This window comes from Calidris pugnax, unplaced genomic scaffold (genome assembly GCF_001431845.1).
Source record: "Calidris pugnax isolate Ruff unplaced genomic scaffold, ASM143184v1 scaffold18, whole genome shotgun sequence".
NCBI classification, from domain to species: Eukaryota; Metazoa; Chordata; class Aves; order Charadriiformes; family Scolopacidae; genus Calidris; species Calidris pugnax.
In genome coordinates, this window is record NW_015090812.1 from 19,941,429 (window position 1) to 19,963,215 (window position 21,787).

General features: G+C 36.8%; 1 protein-coding gene across 1 annotated transcript in view; it reads right to left on the bottom strand.

Moving 5' to 3' along the window:
- Nucleotides 1-21,785, bottom strand: part of OLFM3 (olfactomedin 3) — a 63,142-nt gene extending 41,357 nt beyond the window's left edge. The window contains exon 1 of the mRNA XM_014939399.1: nt 21,493-21,785. Coding sequence (XP_014794885.1) covers nt 21,493-21,561 — 69 coding nt within the window. The 5' untranslated portion in view covers nt 21,562-21,785. The remainder of the gene's footprint in view (nt 1-21,492) is intronic.
- Nucleotides 21,786-21,787: the final 2 nt, after the last annotated feature.

Consider the following 21,787-nt stretch of genomic DNA (forward strand, 5'->3'; position numbering starts at 1 on the left):
GCTACACACTTTTCACAATGTATGCTTTCTATGATACGCTAAGAAAATATTACTTGAATGGAGTCTATATTGACAACAGTAAGCTAAGAATAAAACATCATTTTGTTTCAAGAAACCTCTACACTTGTTGAAATTGAGTTTGAGGGCATTTATCCTAAACCAAACAGGTCTCTTAAATTGTTTCATTTAAATCTTACATTATCTTTTATTATTTCTTTGGTTAACTAAATGCACTTTAGTCCTGTAATGAACCTGAAATTTTTAAAATTCTTGTCCATCTAAAACGCTCTTAACACTTTGAGGATTAAAGTTTGTTTTCTGGTGGTTTTGTTTTTTGGGGTTTTTTTTTTTTTTTTTTTTTTTTTTTTGGTGTTTTTTTTTTTGTGGTTGGACTCGATGATCTCAGAGGTCCCTTCCAACCATGATGATTCTGTGATCTTTTCTTTGTGTTTGTATGTGAGCTCAGACTATGAACAGCAGAGATGTTATAATGAAGGCTAATGGAGCTTTCAGGTTCATGTGGCTCATATGAATTAGAAATAATGTACTAAAACAGACGCAGCTCAACAAAATAAAATCTAAAAATGCTTCCTGCAGAGTTCATAACAGACTAAATGATGCTTCCAGACAGCTGCAATATAATTTTGCCAAACGGAAATAAAATTAATGCCAAGGAAGTGTCAGAGTGAACAAAGGAAGGGCCCGTCCTGTGTCGCTTCACAAATATTTTTTCTACATTATTCCTTTAGTAAACAGGGATGGAATAAGAATCAAAAGAGCGAGAACATTAAAAACCAAGCTGAGGTCTGGATCACATGCTCCTCCAGTTGATACGGGAGTATACATTCCTGAAATCTCTCATAATTTGAAATCAAACACAGAAACAGCATTCTTTCCCTTATTTTGGTAAACACTGGAAGCGTTATGAACTCTGCTTTATATTGGGAAACTAAAGAAGAATGAGTCCTGTGCTTTTGTTCTTCGCCCAGAGAGCTACACAGAATTTCAAGGCAGGGAGGAATACAAAACTGGATGTAGGCTTGCCTCTTCTCTTCCCAAGATATCTGCCAATGCAAATGAGCCAGTGTGACAAGAATAGTAAATACTTCATTGTATTAATAGCAATAAGTAACATCTTTGGGAGGAAAGGGGAAAACAATTCTTTCTTTGTTGCTGCTCATGTAATAGTAAAACAATCCAATACTCATTAAGAATTGTATCCCCAGGGCATAATTTGGAGGTAGATGACCTATATAGTTTATAAAGTCTTAATCTTATAAAGAGAGGAAGAATGGTCTTAGATCATCTGGAAATGAGTTGTACTTTACACACTAGCACTTTACACACTAGTAAAGCTTGAAGGGTTTGGAATACAATTTTCATTAAGGACAAGGGATCAATTTGTGTCACTTGACAAATAATTCTACTGCACCTTCATCTTTTCAGGTTCAGTCAGTAAAAAGTAGACTAATCTTACAGTGAGGGTTTCCTGATGGGTGTGCTGCGGAAACTCCATGGAGGTAGAAGCTGTCCCAGCAGTGCAGTTAATCAGCCATCTCCCAAGTGCCATAGAAGCTCCTCAGAAGGACTCCACAAAAGTACTTCATATGTGTTAATTGTAGGTTATCCAACCTCAGGTTTTTCAACCAAATTTTAATTCACAGAAAGATACTAAGTATTTAAGTCTAGAACAAGCCTAAGTGAACTCTTTTCCATTTCATTGTCCTTCAAATTGCCCCTTAATTTCTTCTCAGTAATAATAATGATGTTAATTTAGACGGAGACTTTAATCTAAGGATGTTACAGTATTTTAACATGGTCAGTCCAGTCTAGCAAGAAAGAGGAATTCTAAAATCCTGTTACCTCCCATACAGTAGAAACAGTCTGTTCTTGTCATGGATATAAAACTATAGTTAAATTCCTAAAACTCTGAAGTGACTGCAGTAGAGGTAGAATTGAAGGTAACATCTTTTGATTGCAGTTGAATACTCTTGTAATGAAACGTAGCCCCTAAGCTGTAGGTTTGGTATAAAAAGGATATCCTATATGTGATATAAATATACCTTCTGTATAGCTCTCAGTAGCATGTCAATATGCTACTTTGCAATTTATGGAGTATATATATGCATGTGCAAGACAACATCACATAAATGCACTGTTTCTAGATTATGTACAATAAATACTAAACACTAGGTGACAATATATTATCTCACCATTAAACATGGTAAAAGTAATCATATTATTAACGTGAGGCAATTGTTATGTAGAGCGAAATCCCTACATTCTTATTCAGTTAGATAGTCTAAGGATTAAGGATTTTGCTCCATATTTTCTGTTCACCAAATATAATTACTTGGTTGCAAGTGTGCATGGTAAAAGAAATTGTGTTGACTGTCATTGTGTACAGAAACAAAAGAAATCATCCTGTTTTTCACACTCTGCTATTGCACTGCTCTCAAAATAGTCTCTGAAAATTGAGCTGAAAAAGAAGACATGAATTCAATACTACCATATCTATGTTTTGTAGATTTCTGGTCCTGGTGTTAGCAAATAATGAAACAGTGTCTGCATGATAACTAATAGAAAAATGATGAGCAAAATCCTTACTGAGAATAAATGATGCTTAGCTCCACAGGTCTTTCAGTGTATGAAATGCAACTCTGAGCTTACCTTAAGGTGGCTGTTAGTGGTAACTCTGACTATTAAATGCCATTGTACTATGCAAGTTTAGCTGCATTCTCAAAAAGTACTGAGCCCCGTTGTGTCTTTTGATATCTAGGAGTAAACCTGAAGTGACTGTTTTCAAAATAATATCTTGTTTAAGCCATTTTAAGGGATGTCAGAATTTTGTTCTCTGGACATTGCTTGTGCTCATTGATTACCAGACAAACAGAATGAAAAAATTCAGGGTGATCTATCCTTTCCAAAGAAGAACAATTCTGTTTCTTGTCTGGTGGAAAAGAAAAGTAATCTTAATACATGCCCGATCAACTCAGAGCAACCTATAATAATGGACATGTTTGTTGGAATATGCTGATTTATTTGACTGTTAAGGTCTTATCAGAATAAAATATTTATGCAGCAGTTTTACGTAGCTAACGATGAACAGGGAGTAAATAGCAGTAAGCCTTCCTTTGTTAAAAATATTTCAAGCAGAGGAGAAAAGGCAATTGAGAATTCCACTGTGCATAAGGCAGTTAGACTTCTCTTTAGGACTAGAATGGGTCCAGGTCCTGACTCAGCTTGACTTCTCTGAGAACCTCTGGTGACAGAAAGGATCCTAAAAAAGGGTCTTGTTGTTTCAGCTTAAGATTCCTTTAGTGAGGAGGAGGGAAGGAGAAAATTGGGGCAAGGATGTTTAATAATGGTGGCCAGGTTCTGTCTCATCTCCCTAGCTTTTTAGTACTGTGTGTCAGGCCCAGGCATAGCTGGTAATTACTGGCTTGAGAATGGCAGGATCACTCTAGGACTCAGTAACACCACAAAATTATGACAAAGAATTTAGAGTCAGATCCTCAACTGGTGTAATTCTGCATGTCTAACTTCTGACAGTGCTCAGGGGCTGCAGTGTCTTTCACTTAGAAGTACAGAGCAGAGTTAAGGTAATTTTATGCTATCCTTGTGCATGATACACAACCTGAACGGCCAAAGCAAAAGGGGCTTATCAGAAGGGTTACAAGTTCTGGCATCCTCAGTATAATTCTGTTTTGTTCTTTCAAAATATCTGGAGTCCACAGTACCAACCAAGCAATGCGCTGCCTACATTGATCTGCTGCGGATGGCTTCTTCCCTTAAAGTACAATCACTTTATTCGGTATTAATGAATTAACTTTAATTTCCATTCTCACTTTCCTGCAGGTTTTATTGGCTTTTACAGTTCTCAGTTTCAGAAGTTTTTTTTTCCCTTTCATGAATCTTTGGAAATGGCACAGCAAAAATATCTAAGAAATCCAAACGTGAGGAAACTTTCAAAAAGGGTGTTGTTTTGTTTGTTTTTTTTTTTTTCAGGCAGTAAAAGAAAATAGAGTACTGAAATAGGAAAAAAAAAATCATTCTTTTCCCCAAAGACTTGAAGTGCAGTGTGATTGTATTTTTCTGATAAAATGTCTTTGTAACTCTGCAGCATGAATAAATAAAAACTGTAAACCACTTCTGTAAGACAAAACTTATAGGATCAGATACCTCTCTGATGTTCTTTGGTCAGAAGTCAACCCTTAGTCTTTGCCTCTGTTTCCCTGCTGCAGTGCAGATATTGTTTGCTGATGCATTGATCCTTGAGCAGAAACATTGGCCGGGGTATCCTAAAGCTTTTAATTTTACCTCAGAGTTATAAAACAAGGACATTTATTGCCTTGAGATTGCGATATATAAATCCCTTGTGAATCCCATAATACCAGCCATCTTGTTTACTCTGTAGTCTTTCTCATATGGAAGTTATCTGTTGTTTCTTCTGCCTACTGTATGATTTCCTCAAAAAAAAAAAAAAATCTTGACAGAAACAGAAAAGGATGTTCCCAGTTACATTCCCAGGATGTTAGCAGTTCCCAGGAAGACAATGAAAGATTTACTTCAATAGTAGAGTTCAAAGCAAATCCATACACTGGATCCATTCATAATTATATATTCATAGTAAGCCTACAGCACCATATTTGTTTCACAGCTAGACAAGAATACACAGGCATTACTGTAGAAGTTTTAGTAGCATTTTTTATATTACTGAAAGGCTATCGGGTCTCATAAAGTGCTGGGAAGAACCTTCTTGACTTGTATACTCCATCTGTTACCTATCAGAAAGACAACTGTTGGAGCTGGGCAGAATGTTTGCAGGGAATATCATGTAGCCTTGTTGTCTAACCACAAAGTAACTGAAACCAGACTGATGTCCTCAAATGTCTTTGCCAAAAGCTGTGGTATTGACCCACTTGAAACCTTGCCTTTAAGTTTTGTTACAAATCTGTCTCTGAAAGCATCCTACATTCCCGTATATATGGTTTTGACCAGTCACATTAGTCATATGTGCTTATTTTTTAAATCCTGACAGTATTTCTGGTGTAAATACTTTTGAATTGAAGAATATGAATTTCTGAAAATAATTAAGCTCACAACTTTAGAATCGTATGTATATTTACACTATATTGTAGTGTAAATCTATTTAAAATCTAATACCAAAAATGGTCTTGAAAATTAACAAAGTGAAAGTATAAGTATGGATGATACTAGGCTCTTTTGTTTGTTTGTTTGTGTGTCTTTTTGGTTTTTGTTTTGTTTTGTTTTTTTAAATCTTAGTGATATATCCTGATAATATGTGTTTAAATTTTAGTACAATGTGAGAGAATACTAAGAGTTAGAAATGCTATTTCCTGTCTTGGTAGCAGCATAGAAAATACAGTCTCTCCTTAGAATAGTATTGATAATTTCATTTATGATGCCAACTAATAAGATGACTTGTATTGATGCACATCCATCTATCTATATAGATCCATCTTTCAAAGATCTATATGTTTATAGTAAGAAAAATAAGCAAATAAAACTGAAAAAATATTTTAAAATCCATGCATGTCATTTCCCCCCTTATCCTTCAAAATGCATTTATGTCATTGTGCTCATTATTTAAAGATATGAATAAACGACTTCAAAATCTAGCAAATGATGTTACAAGAAATATAAAACTAGTAGGAAAGAGCTTTTTTTCTTTGTTGCAAACTACTTGAGACTAATGGCTAGCTAAAGAGTGATAAAACCTGGGAACAGCTGTAAATCACATTGTGTAGGAGTCTGTTTCAAATATATAGTAGCTTATTCCTTGCTTTGTTTGCTTTCTGACACATTTCTCAGACATACGTTGAAGGAAAATCAATTTTCTCTTAGTCTTTTCCTATTCCCTGCCATTGAATAGTACTTCTTCGGTAAGGCTTCAGAGACTGATCTCTTTCTTTCTCTTTTTAGCCTTAGGTCTATACAATGAGTCACAGGTCCCTTGCCTGTTTTCCCTAATTTTTCATAATTGTGTGGAATTACTTTCTAAAAAGTACAACAGGAGCATATATTTCTTCTCCCCTGTAATCAGTGAAATAGATACTGCTTTTTAAGCATTACTTAACTCTGGGTGGTTTTGTTGTAAACAGTAGGGACTGAATCTGAGTGTGAAGAACTGGGAAAAAAGATTGCAGCAGTGGAACGTGCTGGGCTGTCATACTCTTCTGAGAAGTGCTGAGCACCCCATTGCATAGTTAAAAATAGACCGCACTGTATACTCAATAATAAGGCTAAGCAGATAATTTGATCTAAACAATTTAACAAAATTAGCTTCCTCTTTTACTAGAATCAGTCTACAGACAGAGTACTATTTTCAGCAAAATTTCTATAAATAGTTCCTGGTGTAGCTATTCTATGAATAATTCACAAACCTAAATACTAAAATTTGAGCTACTTTGGATTTATAAGCCATAAAATAAATTGGTATTTCTTAAATGAGTAGGTGAAATTTGTTATCCTGTACAAATGCAAGTAAAAATTATAAACTTATGTTCAAAAATATATTACAATAATCACCTAACATTCTCCTCTGTCACCCACTTTGCTTGCGGCTAAAGGAGTAGAAATAATTTTTGACCTACATGTGTTTAAAAATTTGAATTACTATTTGTGGAAGATTTTATTTCTATTTTCCTTCCTATCTACCAAGGACAGTGCATTAGGAAAGAAAATACTAAATCATTTAATCTTTTCCATCCTCATTTTCTTCATAGGCATCTTGTGCTGCTGTGCTCGTCCATTAAGAGATAATCTTTGGCAGGCATAGCCCCTCTGACCTGGTCACAGATACGCTAACATTCTAACTCACAACTGGTTGGTGTTGCAAGTGAAAAATGAACCCAGCTTTGCTGCAGTGGCCTCTACTTTTTACTTGGAGATCTCTTGGTTTTGTCCTTGGTGGAAGGCAGCGGGAGGTATAGCCATAGGACTTTCTTTAGGCAAACAACAGTGTATTTTTTAATGAAATACATCCCAGTCGCAATCTACTTTGGTACTGTTAGTATATTTTTAATATGCTCTTTTATTAATAGGTCAGTACCTTTATGAAAGACAAAATATTACTCAAGATATTATAATGTTTTTTCAGATATTTCCATTTTCAGTGTTTCCAGGGTGTTCCCAGTAGAATTATTTATTTTAATCTCACATCACGTCATTTGGGTTTCCTGTTATCTTCCTAAGCCTTTTCTTTCCGCTTTTCAGAGTACGTTGTACATTTTGCACAATGTGCCCACTATTTAGCACCTTCTGCTAAGTCCTTATTACTGCCATCCTTCTTCCCCTCACAAGCTATCACAGTATCACAGTCTATTAATTTGAGATTGATTTTGTACCTTATCCTATAGGGGCCGTATCTTATGCATTCAGCATTGATAACATAGGCATTGTTCCAAACAACACAATTCAGAAGAAACAATTTTTGTGCCATGTGACAACTGAAGTAGCAAAAGTAGTATTTGGATGCATTTATCTGCTCAGTTCTGATTTTCTAAGTTTGGGGTCTTGAGAGTGCTTGCAAGTTACTAGCTCTGGGTACAGGCTTTGGCTATAAGCCCACGTAAGGCTAGTTATGGGCATCTAACCAGGTTCCTCTGTACCTTGGCTTCAGTGGGAGACGAACCCAAGAAGGAGGGCTACAAAGAAGTCCCAGTGCCCACTGACCCTGACTGGACAATGAACAAATCAAGCCTCCAGCTGTACCCTAGCACGTATCTACTGCTCAGGCTAGAGGCAGCCTTTGTCACCAAGAGATGTTTTGCTTGTAGGAAACAGATTTTGTAAGGGGAATGTAGCAGAAACGATACCTATTGTGCTGGTTCTCACTTCGGAATCAGTGCTGCAAAAAATTAAGGAGAAAAAAGACCCAGTGAAAATGATGATATGCTTCTCTCTGAACAGAAGATGACTACAGCCCAGCAATACATATATATATGTATGCAGTTGTTCTTAAGCCTGTATGGCTCCCTCTGTGCTACACCTAAGCTGCCTGGATATGGTAATGTCCATACTGCAGCTGGGTACATGACTGTACAGTGGTTTGAAGAGTTTTCCTCTGGCATGCCTCAAGGTAAACAGTGCAGGTGGTCTAGAATGTAGCTCTGAATTGGCTTTAGAGGTCACTTCTAAAAGTCAGCAGTGGTATAGTCTGTTTCCACAGCTGGGCATTTAAAGATTTATTCTGAAGTTCCCATTGCTTCCAGTGTTATCTTTGGCCTTTCAGCCAGTTAATCTTCAAGTGGAGTCTTGTGAGGCATAGACATCGAGGCACTCACTTATACTGTGGAATCAGCCTTGTCATTTCGTCAGGCAAGAATTTCTCCAGCATCAGTGATTGTAGGTCTGAGCACAGTGGTCCTAATGAAGACAGAAGTGTGGAAATGGGGAGGATGTGCCCTGCTTAGCATAAAGATATCTCTAACAGGATGTTGCCGATTTTAAAATGCTCTGAATTCGAAGAAGGGTTCAGCAGAAAAAGCAGAGATTCTGAAGTAGTAGGCCTGATATCCAAATGTGAATTATCAGACTGGATATATTTTTTAAAATTTAAAATAACCAAGTAGACTATTTAAGATAATTCTTAAGCTTATGTTTAAATAGTGGTAGGTATGCTGATCATTACTTCCTCCTGCTACAGTCAATGCTTTGTTCGAGCAGACTTGTGTTAAAAAAAAGTCCTCCCCAAAACAAACAATATATAAAAAAGGGTACCTTTAGGCAGTGGTTTTTGTGGTTCCCCCCCCTTCCCCAATGCCTGTCATGAAGCATTTTAGTTAAAATGATCCTAATTGGAGTAACTGTTCCAGAACTGGGATATATGCCCTTGGAAGATAGCTGAAAGTCTTTCCAGTCCAATGAACTTACTAGAGCTGTCTGCTGTGAACTTTTAAGTAAAATCAAACATATATGGTGCATGAACCATAAGCATGTGAATTCTTGCAATCATGGGATGTTTTCTTTAGGTTAACAGTGCATTTGGCTTGCAATGCACTTATTTGTAGCTCAGAGGATTTGGTTTCAATTATTATTAAAAATAATAATAGAAACAATAAAATTCAGCATATGAAGTGACATGGAGGGGACTGCAGGAATCTGTAAAAACATAGCAAAACTCTTAAGAATATCTCAAAACTGAAAAATATGGAAAAGGTTCCTGGAAAAAGAAGCCATCCTCTAAAGACGTCTGAATATGGCAAAAGCAGATGCCTCACAGTTAAGGGGATCTGTAAGGAACATGGCTAGTCAGAAAGCATTCTGAGACTGCAAGCAAGGAGTGTGCGTGTACAGAATAACAATTAGTGTTTTGGAGGGAGAAGAAAGGAGAAGCCTAAGGACTTTGGTATGAAATTAGCTAAAAATAGCATATTTTCTGCAGAGAAAGCAAAAATATTAGAAAAAGAAGATACCACATTTACTAGTTTACTTAAAACCTGTAAATGTTTGGGAAACTAATGATGACATGATACAGTAGGTGTTTAGAACTATAATTGAAATTTTTGACAATGGATAAGAAAAGAGTGGTATTTTACCATGAAAAAATTTGCCTAAGAGATTAGTTTCTGGAGATAGGGGCCCAGAAAAATAAGTGAAATAACAACGTCAGTCGTTCTTATGTGTTAGAGGCAATTAAATCAGGAAAATCACAAAATACAAATAGCGTATGTCCAAGAATACTAATGAGAAAGGGAAAGTAAGTGTTAGACAGTATCTAGTTGAACATGGTTCGGGAAAATTCTGAACAAGAAAAAATTGCAACCTTGTTTCTGTTTACCAGAAGAATTTGGCAGTTAGGGATTATCAGGATTTTTTTTCAATAACTACCATCACTATTACCAGCTGTTTAGAAAGTGATTTATGGAACCATATGAGAAAACATGAACTGGTCTTGTCTGTTGTACGGAGATGGACTCAATGACCTTGGACAAGCGTTTTGAAATCTTCAAAGGAAGAATAGTGTCTCTTCACTTCTTAATCATGCCAGAGGAAACTCAAATTAAGCCAACACATACCTTTCCTCTCCTAGTGCATCTTATCCATTAGGGACAATTTCATTGTCTAGTCCAACAAGTAGAGGAATAGATCTACCTGTACATTCCTCCACACACAGATGATGTTGAAAGAGTTGGATGAGCAGATGAGTAGTGTTTGTGTTCTTCCTCATTTGCTGCTTCCTGGAGCTGGTAGCTCAGAACAGGAGAAGGAATAGGGGGAAAGCTACCACTGACTGCAGTGTAAATACAGGCATTTTTGGGAGGGTCAGCATTTTTGTCATTGCATTTTTTTGATTATAAAATCACAATCTTACAAAGAACCACAATACATAGGCTTATTAGTTAGCTTTTCTAAACAGAATTTGAGATATTATTCATTCATGAGCATTTATCTTTAAAAGCCTCTTGTCTCTACAAAACAACAATTTTCTGTCTCAGATCATCACAATTAATAAATTTGTAACATTTCAGCAAAAATTAGCTCTAGAAAAATAATTATGGGGAGCATAAACTATTGTGTATCTAGTTTTAATTTTTTTCATGATATGAAATCTGCTTTAAAAGTAGATTTTCTGAAATTTTGAAGGCTTATGATGAAAATGATGTAGTAGGGCTCTTTGTATTTTGTAATTTCTAGTACTTCTCCTGAATCAATGCATTGGACCATAAATTATTTTAAAAAATAAAATTCAAGTATAAAATTATTTTGTAAGAGACATCTGAATGAATGTTGTAGCTGTGGTGCCACAAAACATTTAAAAGCTGTTTAAATTGAAATAAACTCCAAAGATCTCAGAGAATTGCAATTCACTCTAGATAAGGACAACAGCAATTATTTAAAGGGTACCATATGTAAATGTAAGGCCAGTAATTGGAACTTTGGATACACTAATTTTACTTTCTCACTGCAGTGAAGATATTCACATCCAACCGAATGTGTATATGATTATGAGAAAGCAAGTCCACAGGGCAAAGAAAGATCAGCAAAAGATGACTACAGCACAGAAATTTGAACTCCTTGAATTGTGCTGCATAGATTGCTGATCACAGCAAGAAGTATGGAAGGGAAACATTGCTATACCATCTGCTAATAGAGAAGTATTTGTTTTAGCAGTCTCTGCAGCACTAGGATAGCAGAAGGTCATTAAAAATTATTTTTATAAACTTCTTATTAAAAAGGATTAGAATGCAAATCAGCTATTTAACCTTGTTGACCTTTTTTGATGTTGTAACTGAACCTGTAATATCACAGAATGAAGAAATACGTGATGCTTGTGTAACTCCAGAGTTTTTATGTGCACATTCATTAGAGGGGTAAGGATATAGCTAATCTCACTATTTATACACTCCTCCTACCTTAGAGAAACTTCTCTTATTCGTTGTTTCTCGTTTCAGTACAGTTTTTTTGGCCAGGAGGGACTTCTGTAAGACTGGAAGCTTTGATTTTTTGTGACAAAGTATGGAATATAGCTTCCAGTTTACTCATGTGCTTTTCAGCTGCATTTCTGCATATCTAGTTTCATTACATTTGTTACTAACATACATACCATTGAGCTGCTTAAACAGTAATGTCAGTATGATTTTCACATATTAATCATAAAGAGAAAGAAAAGCAAGAACACTTGCAAAATTTGTGTTGGGGATTGAGGAGGTGTCTAGGAGTTAGTAAAATCCTGCCTGTTACGTGGCAGTCAGAGGTGGAAGCAGGATTAGCCTTTAGGTTAAAGAGTCAGAGGGGAACACGAGGCTTTGAAAAGACAAAAATGCAGAAGACCATATTCTTTGTTTGTGGCTAAAGCAAATCCTCATGGGAGATTGTTATTACATATGTTTTTAATGTTTTGATAGTTGTGTGTGTATTCAGAGACAGGGTGGAAAACAGGTCAGTGGCAATGTTTGTGTCTTGTGCTCTTTTTAGGATACATTCAAAAAGGACTGACTATTGTTGCAAGTCAGAGAACAAGCCCATTCATGAACCAGATGTCCATGTGGACCAGGAATATACATAGGAAAAAGATATGACTAATTCTCCCTATGTGATGTAATGTGTATCTCAAAAAATCTAATGAGTTTCTCTCAGAATACCTCAAAAAGGAGTAAACTGAATAAGCAGTGGGGACTAAAAAGTTGCTGAAAAATGTATTAAATCATTGGGGAGCCAGGGCTATAGAACACAAACATTGCCACTGACCTGTTTTCCACCCTGTCTCTGAATACACAGGGCTATAGAACAGATCCTGCGAATGCGCTGAGACTGATAGTGGGCAAAGTCTGCACAGCCCTTTACTCCTCTTAGCAAATTCATTCCTGAAAGTATGTTAAGTAACTGCTGTTCAAGATAAAACAGTTATCAGAATAGAAATTATGTCCAGGCTGAATAAAGTGAATATAAAGTTGTAACTGACACCTTGAACAAGGCTTTTTGTGTATCTGAAAAATAGCTACTGATTTGAAAAGTAAATCACTGAGTGCATTAGAAAGGCTAACTCAAAAGAAAATAATCTGTTGAATGATGCTGATCCCATAGGAAATGTAATTTTACCTTGAAGCAAACAACCACAATTTTGAACATTCTTTGAAACATATATTTTAAAATAATTCCTTGGCTAAATTGAGGTGACAGAAGTAACTTTCAGACTTAGATTTGCTTTTCAGAAGTCTTTTCTCTGAATACAGTATTCCCAAAAGCTTTCAATCCATTGTCAGTCTGAGTAAAATATGTGCAGGGCATATTATAAATAATTTAGGAGGTCACACTTCTCCAAGAAAAGTTAAGAACTTAGCAATTCTGATTTTGGTAACCAGTATTTTGTTGATCCTTTCTACAATGATTTTATTGACGGAATAATTTGAATATTAGTTAATATCTGTGTTTTTCTTATTTAATAGAATTCTGGACTTTTTTGATGTCTGAGCTTATCTGACATTTTTCCTTTGAGAACTGAGAGTGCATATATCTACAGCTGTATCTAAGTTTTTCATACCATCATCTATTCTATGTACTGTTTGTTACATGGTACAGTAGCTCGGTGTTACAACTACACTGTTTTCTATGTATATTCTTGGAAAAGCCTCAATACTATATATTGAAAATTCACAGAATCTTATTATAAGAAGGTAGATTTGTTAGAATAGTATGTAAGAGGTTATACAAAACAAATAGGAAAAAAATAATTGCAGTGGAAATTTATATAAAAGTAAGTGTGTGACAGGTTTGCATTTATAATGAGATCTCAGATCAATAATATTTGCTGTCACCACAGGTATTAATGTATTCTGAATGTACTGAAGTTCCTGTTTCTGTAAATCCAATTTTAAAACTGAAGTCCAAACTGAAATAACTGCAATTTCACATATGGAAAACTATTTACGTGCTTAGTTATCTCATTGAAAGGGATACATGGAAACGCATTTTGAAGTCTTTTGCTAAAGCAGTGGTTCTAAAAATGGAGGTGTCTATAAAACTCTGTTTTTTTTAATAACATGCACCAATAAATTAAGAACAGTATTATTCACAGTGTTGTGATTGGCACTTAATAAGAGGGTTCATTCACTGCTTTCCAAAACCATAGGAGTGAAGAGGGCTACTTGCTTCCAGAATTTGCTTAAGCTGCTATTATGCTGACTGATATATGCTTTTCAGTGAAGTGAGTAAATAGAAATCTTAAATCTGCATTGACAGTTACAAGGATTCGTTTGGGTGGAAGGCAGTGCATCAGACAAATGTCTGTTCTTCAGGGGAATGCAGTATGAAAAAATGACATTTGTGTTATCTGGGGCTGCTTTAGGTTAGTTATTGAAGTGATTTAAAAGTCTGATAAAGGCTCAGAAGGGGGTCAGAATATTAAACTAACTTTAATTTCTCTTGAAGAAAAAAGTTTTAAATAAATAGGAGTGCGTATTTTGTGAATAGTTGCATAATATGTTTTTCTTTCTTATGAAAAGACATAAATACAGAAGCAGCTCAGTAAGAATTTACAAAATTCCATGTCCATAGGCCTGACATTTCCTATTCAACTTACTTTTGCCTATATCTCAAGTTTCAATATATGATTGTTTACTGACTTATGAAAAATATGCTAGGTTGTTTCTTTTGCTTTTCTGATAAGTCATGTCATGAAGTTGAAGAGGGCAATAGGGTAGTATGAAAAAAGTATATGCTCTGTGTGATACCAGTATGAAACTTTAAGTAAGAAATTATTTTGTATACTCCTGTATCCTTTAATACATTACCTTGTATCACCAGCATTTTCTGCTCTGTGTTTCCCTCCGGAAGCATGCACATTTTGTGGTGGTCATATTGCCAGAAAAGGTAGTTATTAGGAAACTGTTCTAGAAGCTGGCCAGTAAAGATGAAGAGTAGAGATCATTTGGTTTTAGTCAACACTGAGCTAGCTAGAAAAATGGTACTAACTTTCTTTGTCTGATACATAGGTTATTTCTGTATTTATTACAAAATCTTTTAGTACTATTCCCAACGAGATAGTGTTACAAATGGGGATAAGATAATTCATATAGTGGGCCTTGTTATTTTGCATTCTGGTGTCTTGGTATCTCTTTCAGACAGAAATATGAGTTCTCCAACAAAACCATGTCTAGACTTAAAGAAGCTTTAATGGCAGGAATAAAACAATGACAATAAAACCAGTAATGTTTTTGAAATACTTTCAAGCATTCTGATAAATTATGCTTCTGATAGAAGTTCAGTTGCCTTTAAGATTGGAGTCACTAATGAAAAAGTCTGAAGCTGCAGTCCAAGATTACAGTGAAGTGTCACTCATTCATGGAAGTAATGCTGGGACATAAGAGTTTATGTCCAAGATTAATCTCCCTTCTTTTCAGATACATGTCTTGACACTGTTCTGTGCACAGCATTTAGAAATAATGTCAGAATTGTCTTTGCTTGGGCGTCACCATAACCCAAATGTTGCAATATGAATCTTAAATTCATGAACAAAGACAAATGCTCCCTTAACTACTCATGTTTGATTCCTGCATCTTTAATGAGAGTAAATCCTTTATTTCAGACAGTGAAAAGTATCAAGTGGTGATCAGTGGTGGGTAGATGTCCTTCAGCTAGATAATAATGTGCCATAATCATAATTGTTAAAGTTGCAACTTTTTGTCCATTTCTAAATTAGAGTTCCATGCAGCTTTCACATGTTTCACTTATATTCTTACTTCTTGGATAACATGCACTATCTTTTCTAGTTAATATTCAATGTGTTCCAGTGCAAATATGATAAACAAAAGAATCAACTTTCTGAATTGGTGGTAAAGATAACTTAGTACTGAAGTAAGAGGAATTGTGTCCTCTAGAAAATGAATTTCTTTTTAGTGTTAGAAAAATGTCCCAGCTCACTGAATAAAGGAATGGTTAAGATATTCATCACCTGTTTTTTCTTTTCAGCAAACTGAACAAAAACATCATTAATGCCAGGACGAAGTACATGAAGATTGATGCTGTGTACTTTGAGAGTTCTTCAGAGATCCTTCTGTGAATGCATTAAGATAATTTCCTCTCAGAAAAAAAAGTGAGTAAAAATACTGAAGGGGGACGCCTGTGGAGCTGTTTTTTTCTTTCTTTTTTTTTTTTTTTTTACCTGTGGAGCTGTTTTTTTTTCTTTTTTTTTTTTTTTTTTCTCCTTTTTGAAAAATGATGTTAGATCAGGTGTACAGTGAATTGTTCTGTTCTGTGGGTGCACCAAGTGCCCACTTATTAGCTGACCACGTGTGAAGTAGAACACACTGTATCCTTCTATTAATGAGTACAATGTAAGCTCTTTTATCTTCTTTCAGAATTCTTGACATCCATAAAAATGTTTAACTCTGGAACTTTTTTCTGGAGACCATTCAAAGTATTTTTAAGAGTGCTATGTACTGCTACTGTATTTCTGGTTTTTACTGGCTCGGAGGACTAAGAATTCTGCTGGCTACTTTCTTAGGTGGAATTATTAACGTGTATAGAAACATACGCTTGTGTCACACATCTTGGTTTCAAAACATGTGAATAACAGGTCTGGAATTCTGAGGTATGATCTTTCTGGTTTTATCCCACTTAGGCTTAAATGAAAGAATTTCTGAAAGTTTTAGTTCATTTCTATAAATAAGAGCACTTTTCCACTTGTTCCTGAATGCTCCCTCATGAAAAGAATTCTGTATTCAAACCCAGGCACACGAAGTCCTCACTCTCTCTAGGTTTCATCTTAGGTGAGAAATCCACTGCCTTGTGGAGTGAAGCAGTAGGATTCTTCAGTAGGATTGCTGTTCTTGTGAAAGATGGTCTTTGAGAGGACTAGTCCCAGACTACTGCTGCAAGGCTTTTGAAGTTTACGTGGTTATCAGTGAAGATCCCATAAGAATGCCTAAGTGATGCCCTGAAGCATTTTTTTTTCATACTACAGTATTGGAAAAGGATATTTCCCTCTCTGAGGACTCCCTGTTCATTTTTTAATAGGCCCCTTATGAACTTATGGATTTGAACTTTAAATATATAGCTGTCTTAAATCTGTAGCCAACTAGAAACACCATTTTTAGAGCTATAGCTGGATGTTGTTTCAATAGCTGTTACGCTGCATTTCCTCTTCCTGACAGTCACGCTCTGTACTTCAGCTTTTTCTCCTTTGCCTGTTTCATGAATTGTTCTTCCTTTATCGGTTTATGACTTGACTAAACATAGAAGAAAGGTGGAAGCCCAGTTACTGAAGGCAATGTGCATCTAATGGGAAAATAATTGTGAGAAAATAATTACTTAGTATATGTATATGCGTATGTTTATGTATACATATACAGACTTTTTTTTTGAGGTTATATATAATGTACATAATCGGTGTATGAGTGCATTCAAAGAAGTAGTGGTGGTATTAGTAGTGAACAACAGAGGAATCCGGTTTTAGCTAGAGGGAAAAAAGTTCTCTTCACATAGCATCAACAGTTTTATAAAGCCCTTAAAGACCATGTGACGTCTGATAGCACCAGGAGAGTTAGCAGTCACGCAGTTGTCACTCACATGCGTGCTTTTCTTCTAATATCTTCATATATGTTACTTAAAATGATGTAGTGAATACTTTTCTGTGATTTTATATATGGTGAATGTGTGTCGTTGAGTGTGGATGAATAGGAAATCTATGAAGCTTTTTTTTTTTTTCTGGGACTGAAAGGTTAGAAGGCATTGTATTGAGCATCGCAGGAAGAATCAGTAGTTGACAACAGTCTTTGGTCTTTACCCATTGACTGAAGTTACTAGAGCGAGAGTAAAATAACTAGAATAACACCTGGGAGAGGGCCCAGGATATATTGATAGCAATAGGATGTTCTTCAATTGAATCATGTTGCTCAGAAATGGGAGACCAGACACCAGGGTGAGAGCTGACCGCATGCAGCAGTTAATGATTTAGAGCATTCTTAAATCATGCAGGCTAAATAATTATATACGATTTCTCTATTGAGTAACTACTAATCCTGTAAGAAACAGGATAAATTAATTTCCGAGTAGCTAATGAGTTTCCCATTTAATTTTGCAGTGTATCGTAATACTGTGAATCTTATTTCCAACAAAAACACTGTATGATGGTAACCCTCGCTTGTACATAGTATTCTTGTTACAAAATCTCACAATAGGATGAATTAATTTGTAGTGCAAAGCAGCATTAAAGCAGTGCACCACTTCTTGAAATCTGGTAAAAAGAAAGATTTTAGTGGCTAGTTTTATAGTCTGATTATATGTGAAAATTATAGATTTTTAAAATCTAGAAACACAGCCATGCCAAAGATCAAAATGCAAAGTGTGATTAAGCATTCCAAAATGGATGACTGGTTTCAAAATTGCTTTTATTTTTTAATGTTATTATTCCCAAATATCCTGTTATCCCGAGCAGCTTCTGTTTGGGATTGTACTTGGTAGTCTTCTTCTGAAACGTTTTTTTGTAAAATTCAAAAAGCAGACACCCAACAGATGTAGGACATACAGTCATTATAAAAGTTTAAAGACATTACGTTCATTAACTGCATTGAAAAATGAACGTATTTTTCATATCTACTTAAATTTTCAAAATTAAACTTTAAAAATGCCATCTAGACTTTGAATCCTGATGAACTTGATTTGTATGTGGAGCAGCATTACACCACTATAAAATGCTTTCTTGATTATACTAGTGTGATTATTAAATGATGTCCAGCAAAAGCAATCCTTATAAAGTATGTAAAGTGGACTTACTTTGAAGGTCATTACAGGAAACTCCAGGCTTGCAGAAAAGCAGCACAGAGATGCCATCTAGCAGTAACTCTTAGAAATTTCCTAATATTTAATAGTTCCTTCTTTCAAGATACTGGACTTAAGTGTAGGAGAAAGGAAATATTTTTATATTCCAAGTTGTTTCCCTATAGCTGGCTTCCTGCTGAATATCTAGCGACCCTGCTAACACTTTGCTGAAATATGTTATAATTTCTTGTATTTTCTGTGTAAATGCAGAGAAAAATTAGAATCAAATTAACAGATATAACATTAAGTATGTCTTAAAATTGATATTTTTTAATTAGCGCTAAGAGTGTTTAAAATTAATTAGTAGTGAGCTGTCTTCTATTTAGTAAAGAACAATTTCTAGAACTGGTCAATATTCTATACCGTGTTTAGCATAAAATCTAAGAAGAAATAAAAAAGCATGGGCAATAAATTACTGTGGTTGAAACAAAATCTTAATGTTCCAGAAACTTAAGAATAAACTATATGTATATTTTGTTACATATTTTACCATAAGATGGCGATGCTTAAGCACTTTACAATGAGTAAATATCCTAGTAAGTTTCACATAAAAGCCCTGTCATAATAAGGGTGCCAGAGGACAGCAGTCTTGAGTCAGTGATGGCCTGGTACTAAATCAAAGCTTTTTTTCTCAGGCATTATTTTAAAGTAGTTGATCAGTAAAATAAGTTATTACTTGAATATTAATTATGTAGGACAGGAATAGGAATGTATTGCATATACTTTGAAATATCTGATGTGATTCATTTTTATAAGCTGAACAGTTTGTGAGTGTCAAGGACATGTAAAAAGTTGTATGTCTAGTCATGAACATACTCTTTTTGTAAAAGAATTTATCATCCCCTTGTTTCCTACAATTAATTTCATATATTTGCTTCCCAACCTACAGGGCAGAAAATTAGTATTCCATTTCAATTTAGCATAAAGCAAGATAAATAACTGAGCACTGCTTCCATTTCTAAAGTGAGATTTCAGTCACAACTTGTATTTATTTGCTAAAAAAACCTGTAAATATTTTTACATAGATAATTTTTCACAGAAATATGAAATCTGTTGTTTATAGTCAAAAAACCCTAAATGATTATCTGACATGTAGCATCTTTTTTGTGCTTAATGTGGTGCAGCATCTTAACCAAGGATCTGAGTAACCATTTGATCTCATGTTTTTATTTCTGAATACCCAATTTAGCTCTGTTAAACACCAGACTTTGATTAAGGGCTCTTATTTTTACATAATCTTAAGGACTTTCGAGCTTTCTGGCTCATGACCCCTTCACAAAGTTAAAAGAGCCTGCAATGAACATTTTAATATCCCTGAAAATGTCACACAGAGTGATGAATAAAAGGCCATTTTTATGCCCTCTGCACAGTATGCCACAGTAAAAAGGGCTAGAAGCAAAGTTTCAAAAGTTAATTTATGCTATTTCATTCCAGTGGCTCATCCTGCTTTTCAGTGCTGGATGGTGACAGGCACATAAGATGGAGCATTTCTTCCCACTGTTATTCTGGGGCATATCTCTGACACGTGAATGAAAAAAATAATTCTGCCAGCTGAAGCTCATTTGCTCCATTAGTGGTTTTACTATTCTGTGGATAGACAGCGATAGGAACTTTGCTTTTCTTGCTTTCACACAGTCTCTTGAAGTCTCTTAACTTAATAGATCTGACTAAGTGTAACACAAGATAGAATAATAAAGAAAAATGAGTGTGTGGGAACCTGTAATTATAATGTGACGTGACCATGTGCTGTTACTCACACAGATGTGGAATTTCTTTGTGCTGCCTGATGAGTCTCTTTACAGACATAGCAATAGCTGATACTTTCAAATAGCTCCTATTTAATAATATTGATGTAATTAATTATCTAGCTAATGTTATTAATCCTGTATTGCTCCTGCTTTTTTATGTTGTCACTGTACCTTACTGATTAAAAAGCAGTCACAATACTGCAGCTGTAAATCAAATTTCCACTGAATTGCTTTTTAAGTTCAATCTTTATGTTTTTAAAGAGGAATATAGCTTCCATATTGTTGGAAATTCAGTACATATTTATATATGATTAATTTAGGTGATTAATGTCTTTATTCTAAAGGAAAAACCCCTTTATTTTAAAGGAAGAGCTGAACATTGCCTCATAAGGTTGTCTGGCACCAAAACGTTATCGTTAAAATGACATTCACCAACATACAATATAAATTGTGGCAACATGGTATGGACTACTGCCGGTTACCAGACTGCAATACTGTAAGAATGTTTCTCTCTCGTTACGTTTTTATAATGCTCACAGTTACAAGATTGCGTGTCACAAAAAGGCAGATGAGACAAGTTCTGCCTCTGTAAGATGCAGCACTATAGACATCTGCAGGCCTAGGAGGGTTCACTCATTATTGCTCTTAAGTGGTGTAGTGCAATCCTGATTTTTTTTTTGATAATTTAATCTAAAATCACCTTCACCAGCAAGGTTGCATGGCTAAAACATTGTTTATTTTTATCATTACTTCAATATCGGATGTGATCTTTTGGTGACACGTAGACATTTGAAAATAGCAGAACTGTGCAGCAGCCTGGAGCGCGGCTCAGCACTGAACCCGGCGCCTTCACGTGATGCCGCCGCTTCCACTCTAAACACATTTATTTCCAGTCGAAGGCTGTCGGTCCCCGCTGCCAGTGAGTAGCTGCTTCCCCACAACCGGTGCGGTCACCGAGCGCTATAAACGCCGCTTTTGCCTTGAGGGGGAGAAGCAGCTGGTGGTGTCGCCGGACAGGTACCGGCCGTGAGCAGCGGGTGAGCCCCGGCCGCCCGACGCTCCCGCTGCCCATCTCTTCCCTACGCAGCGGGTACAACTTCTGCCTGGGGGGCTGCCGGGGGGCCGCCAGGAGAGCGCGGAAGGTACGCGGGCTCTGCGCGCCGGGGCCCCTCTGCAGCCCGTCCGCGCCCGTAACCCCCCCCGATCGCTCGCATCCGCGCTTCCCCGCCGCGCACCCTGAAGCCGGTAATCCCCGGGAGCGGGAACCGACGTTTCCGCCACCGACTCTCCCGGCCTGGCCCATCGGACAGCCAAGGACACGCACCCGCCTCTCCCCGGAGCCCTCGGGCCGCCCGGCAGAGCAGCATCCCCCGCCGTCTGCGGGCCGGTACCGCCTCGCCTTTGCTCCGCGGCGCCGGGCGAACTTGCCGTCGGCGGGGCTCGCCCGTCCGGCTCCTACCTTGGAGGGATCGAGCCCGGCCAGCAAGGACAGCAGCAGGAGGTTGAGGATGTTGGCGGGCGCCCGCATTCTGATCCCGGGGCTGCCTCTCCGCGCCGCTCCCCTCGGTCATTCACTCCGCTCCCGCCGCAGCGACCGCGCCGGCAGCCGCGCTCTCTGCTCGCCCGCCGGAGCCCGAGTGGAGGCGGCAGCGGCAGCCGCCCGGGGGCCGCTCATTCCGCGGGCAGCCTCGGCGCGGGGAGGGCGGGCGACGGCGGCGGCGCTGCCCGTGCTGCCGGAGCGGCTCCGCCGCCCC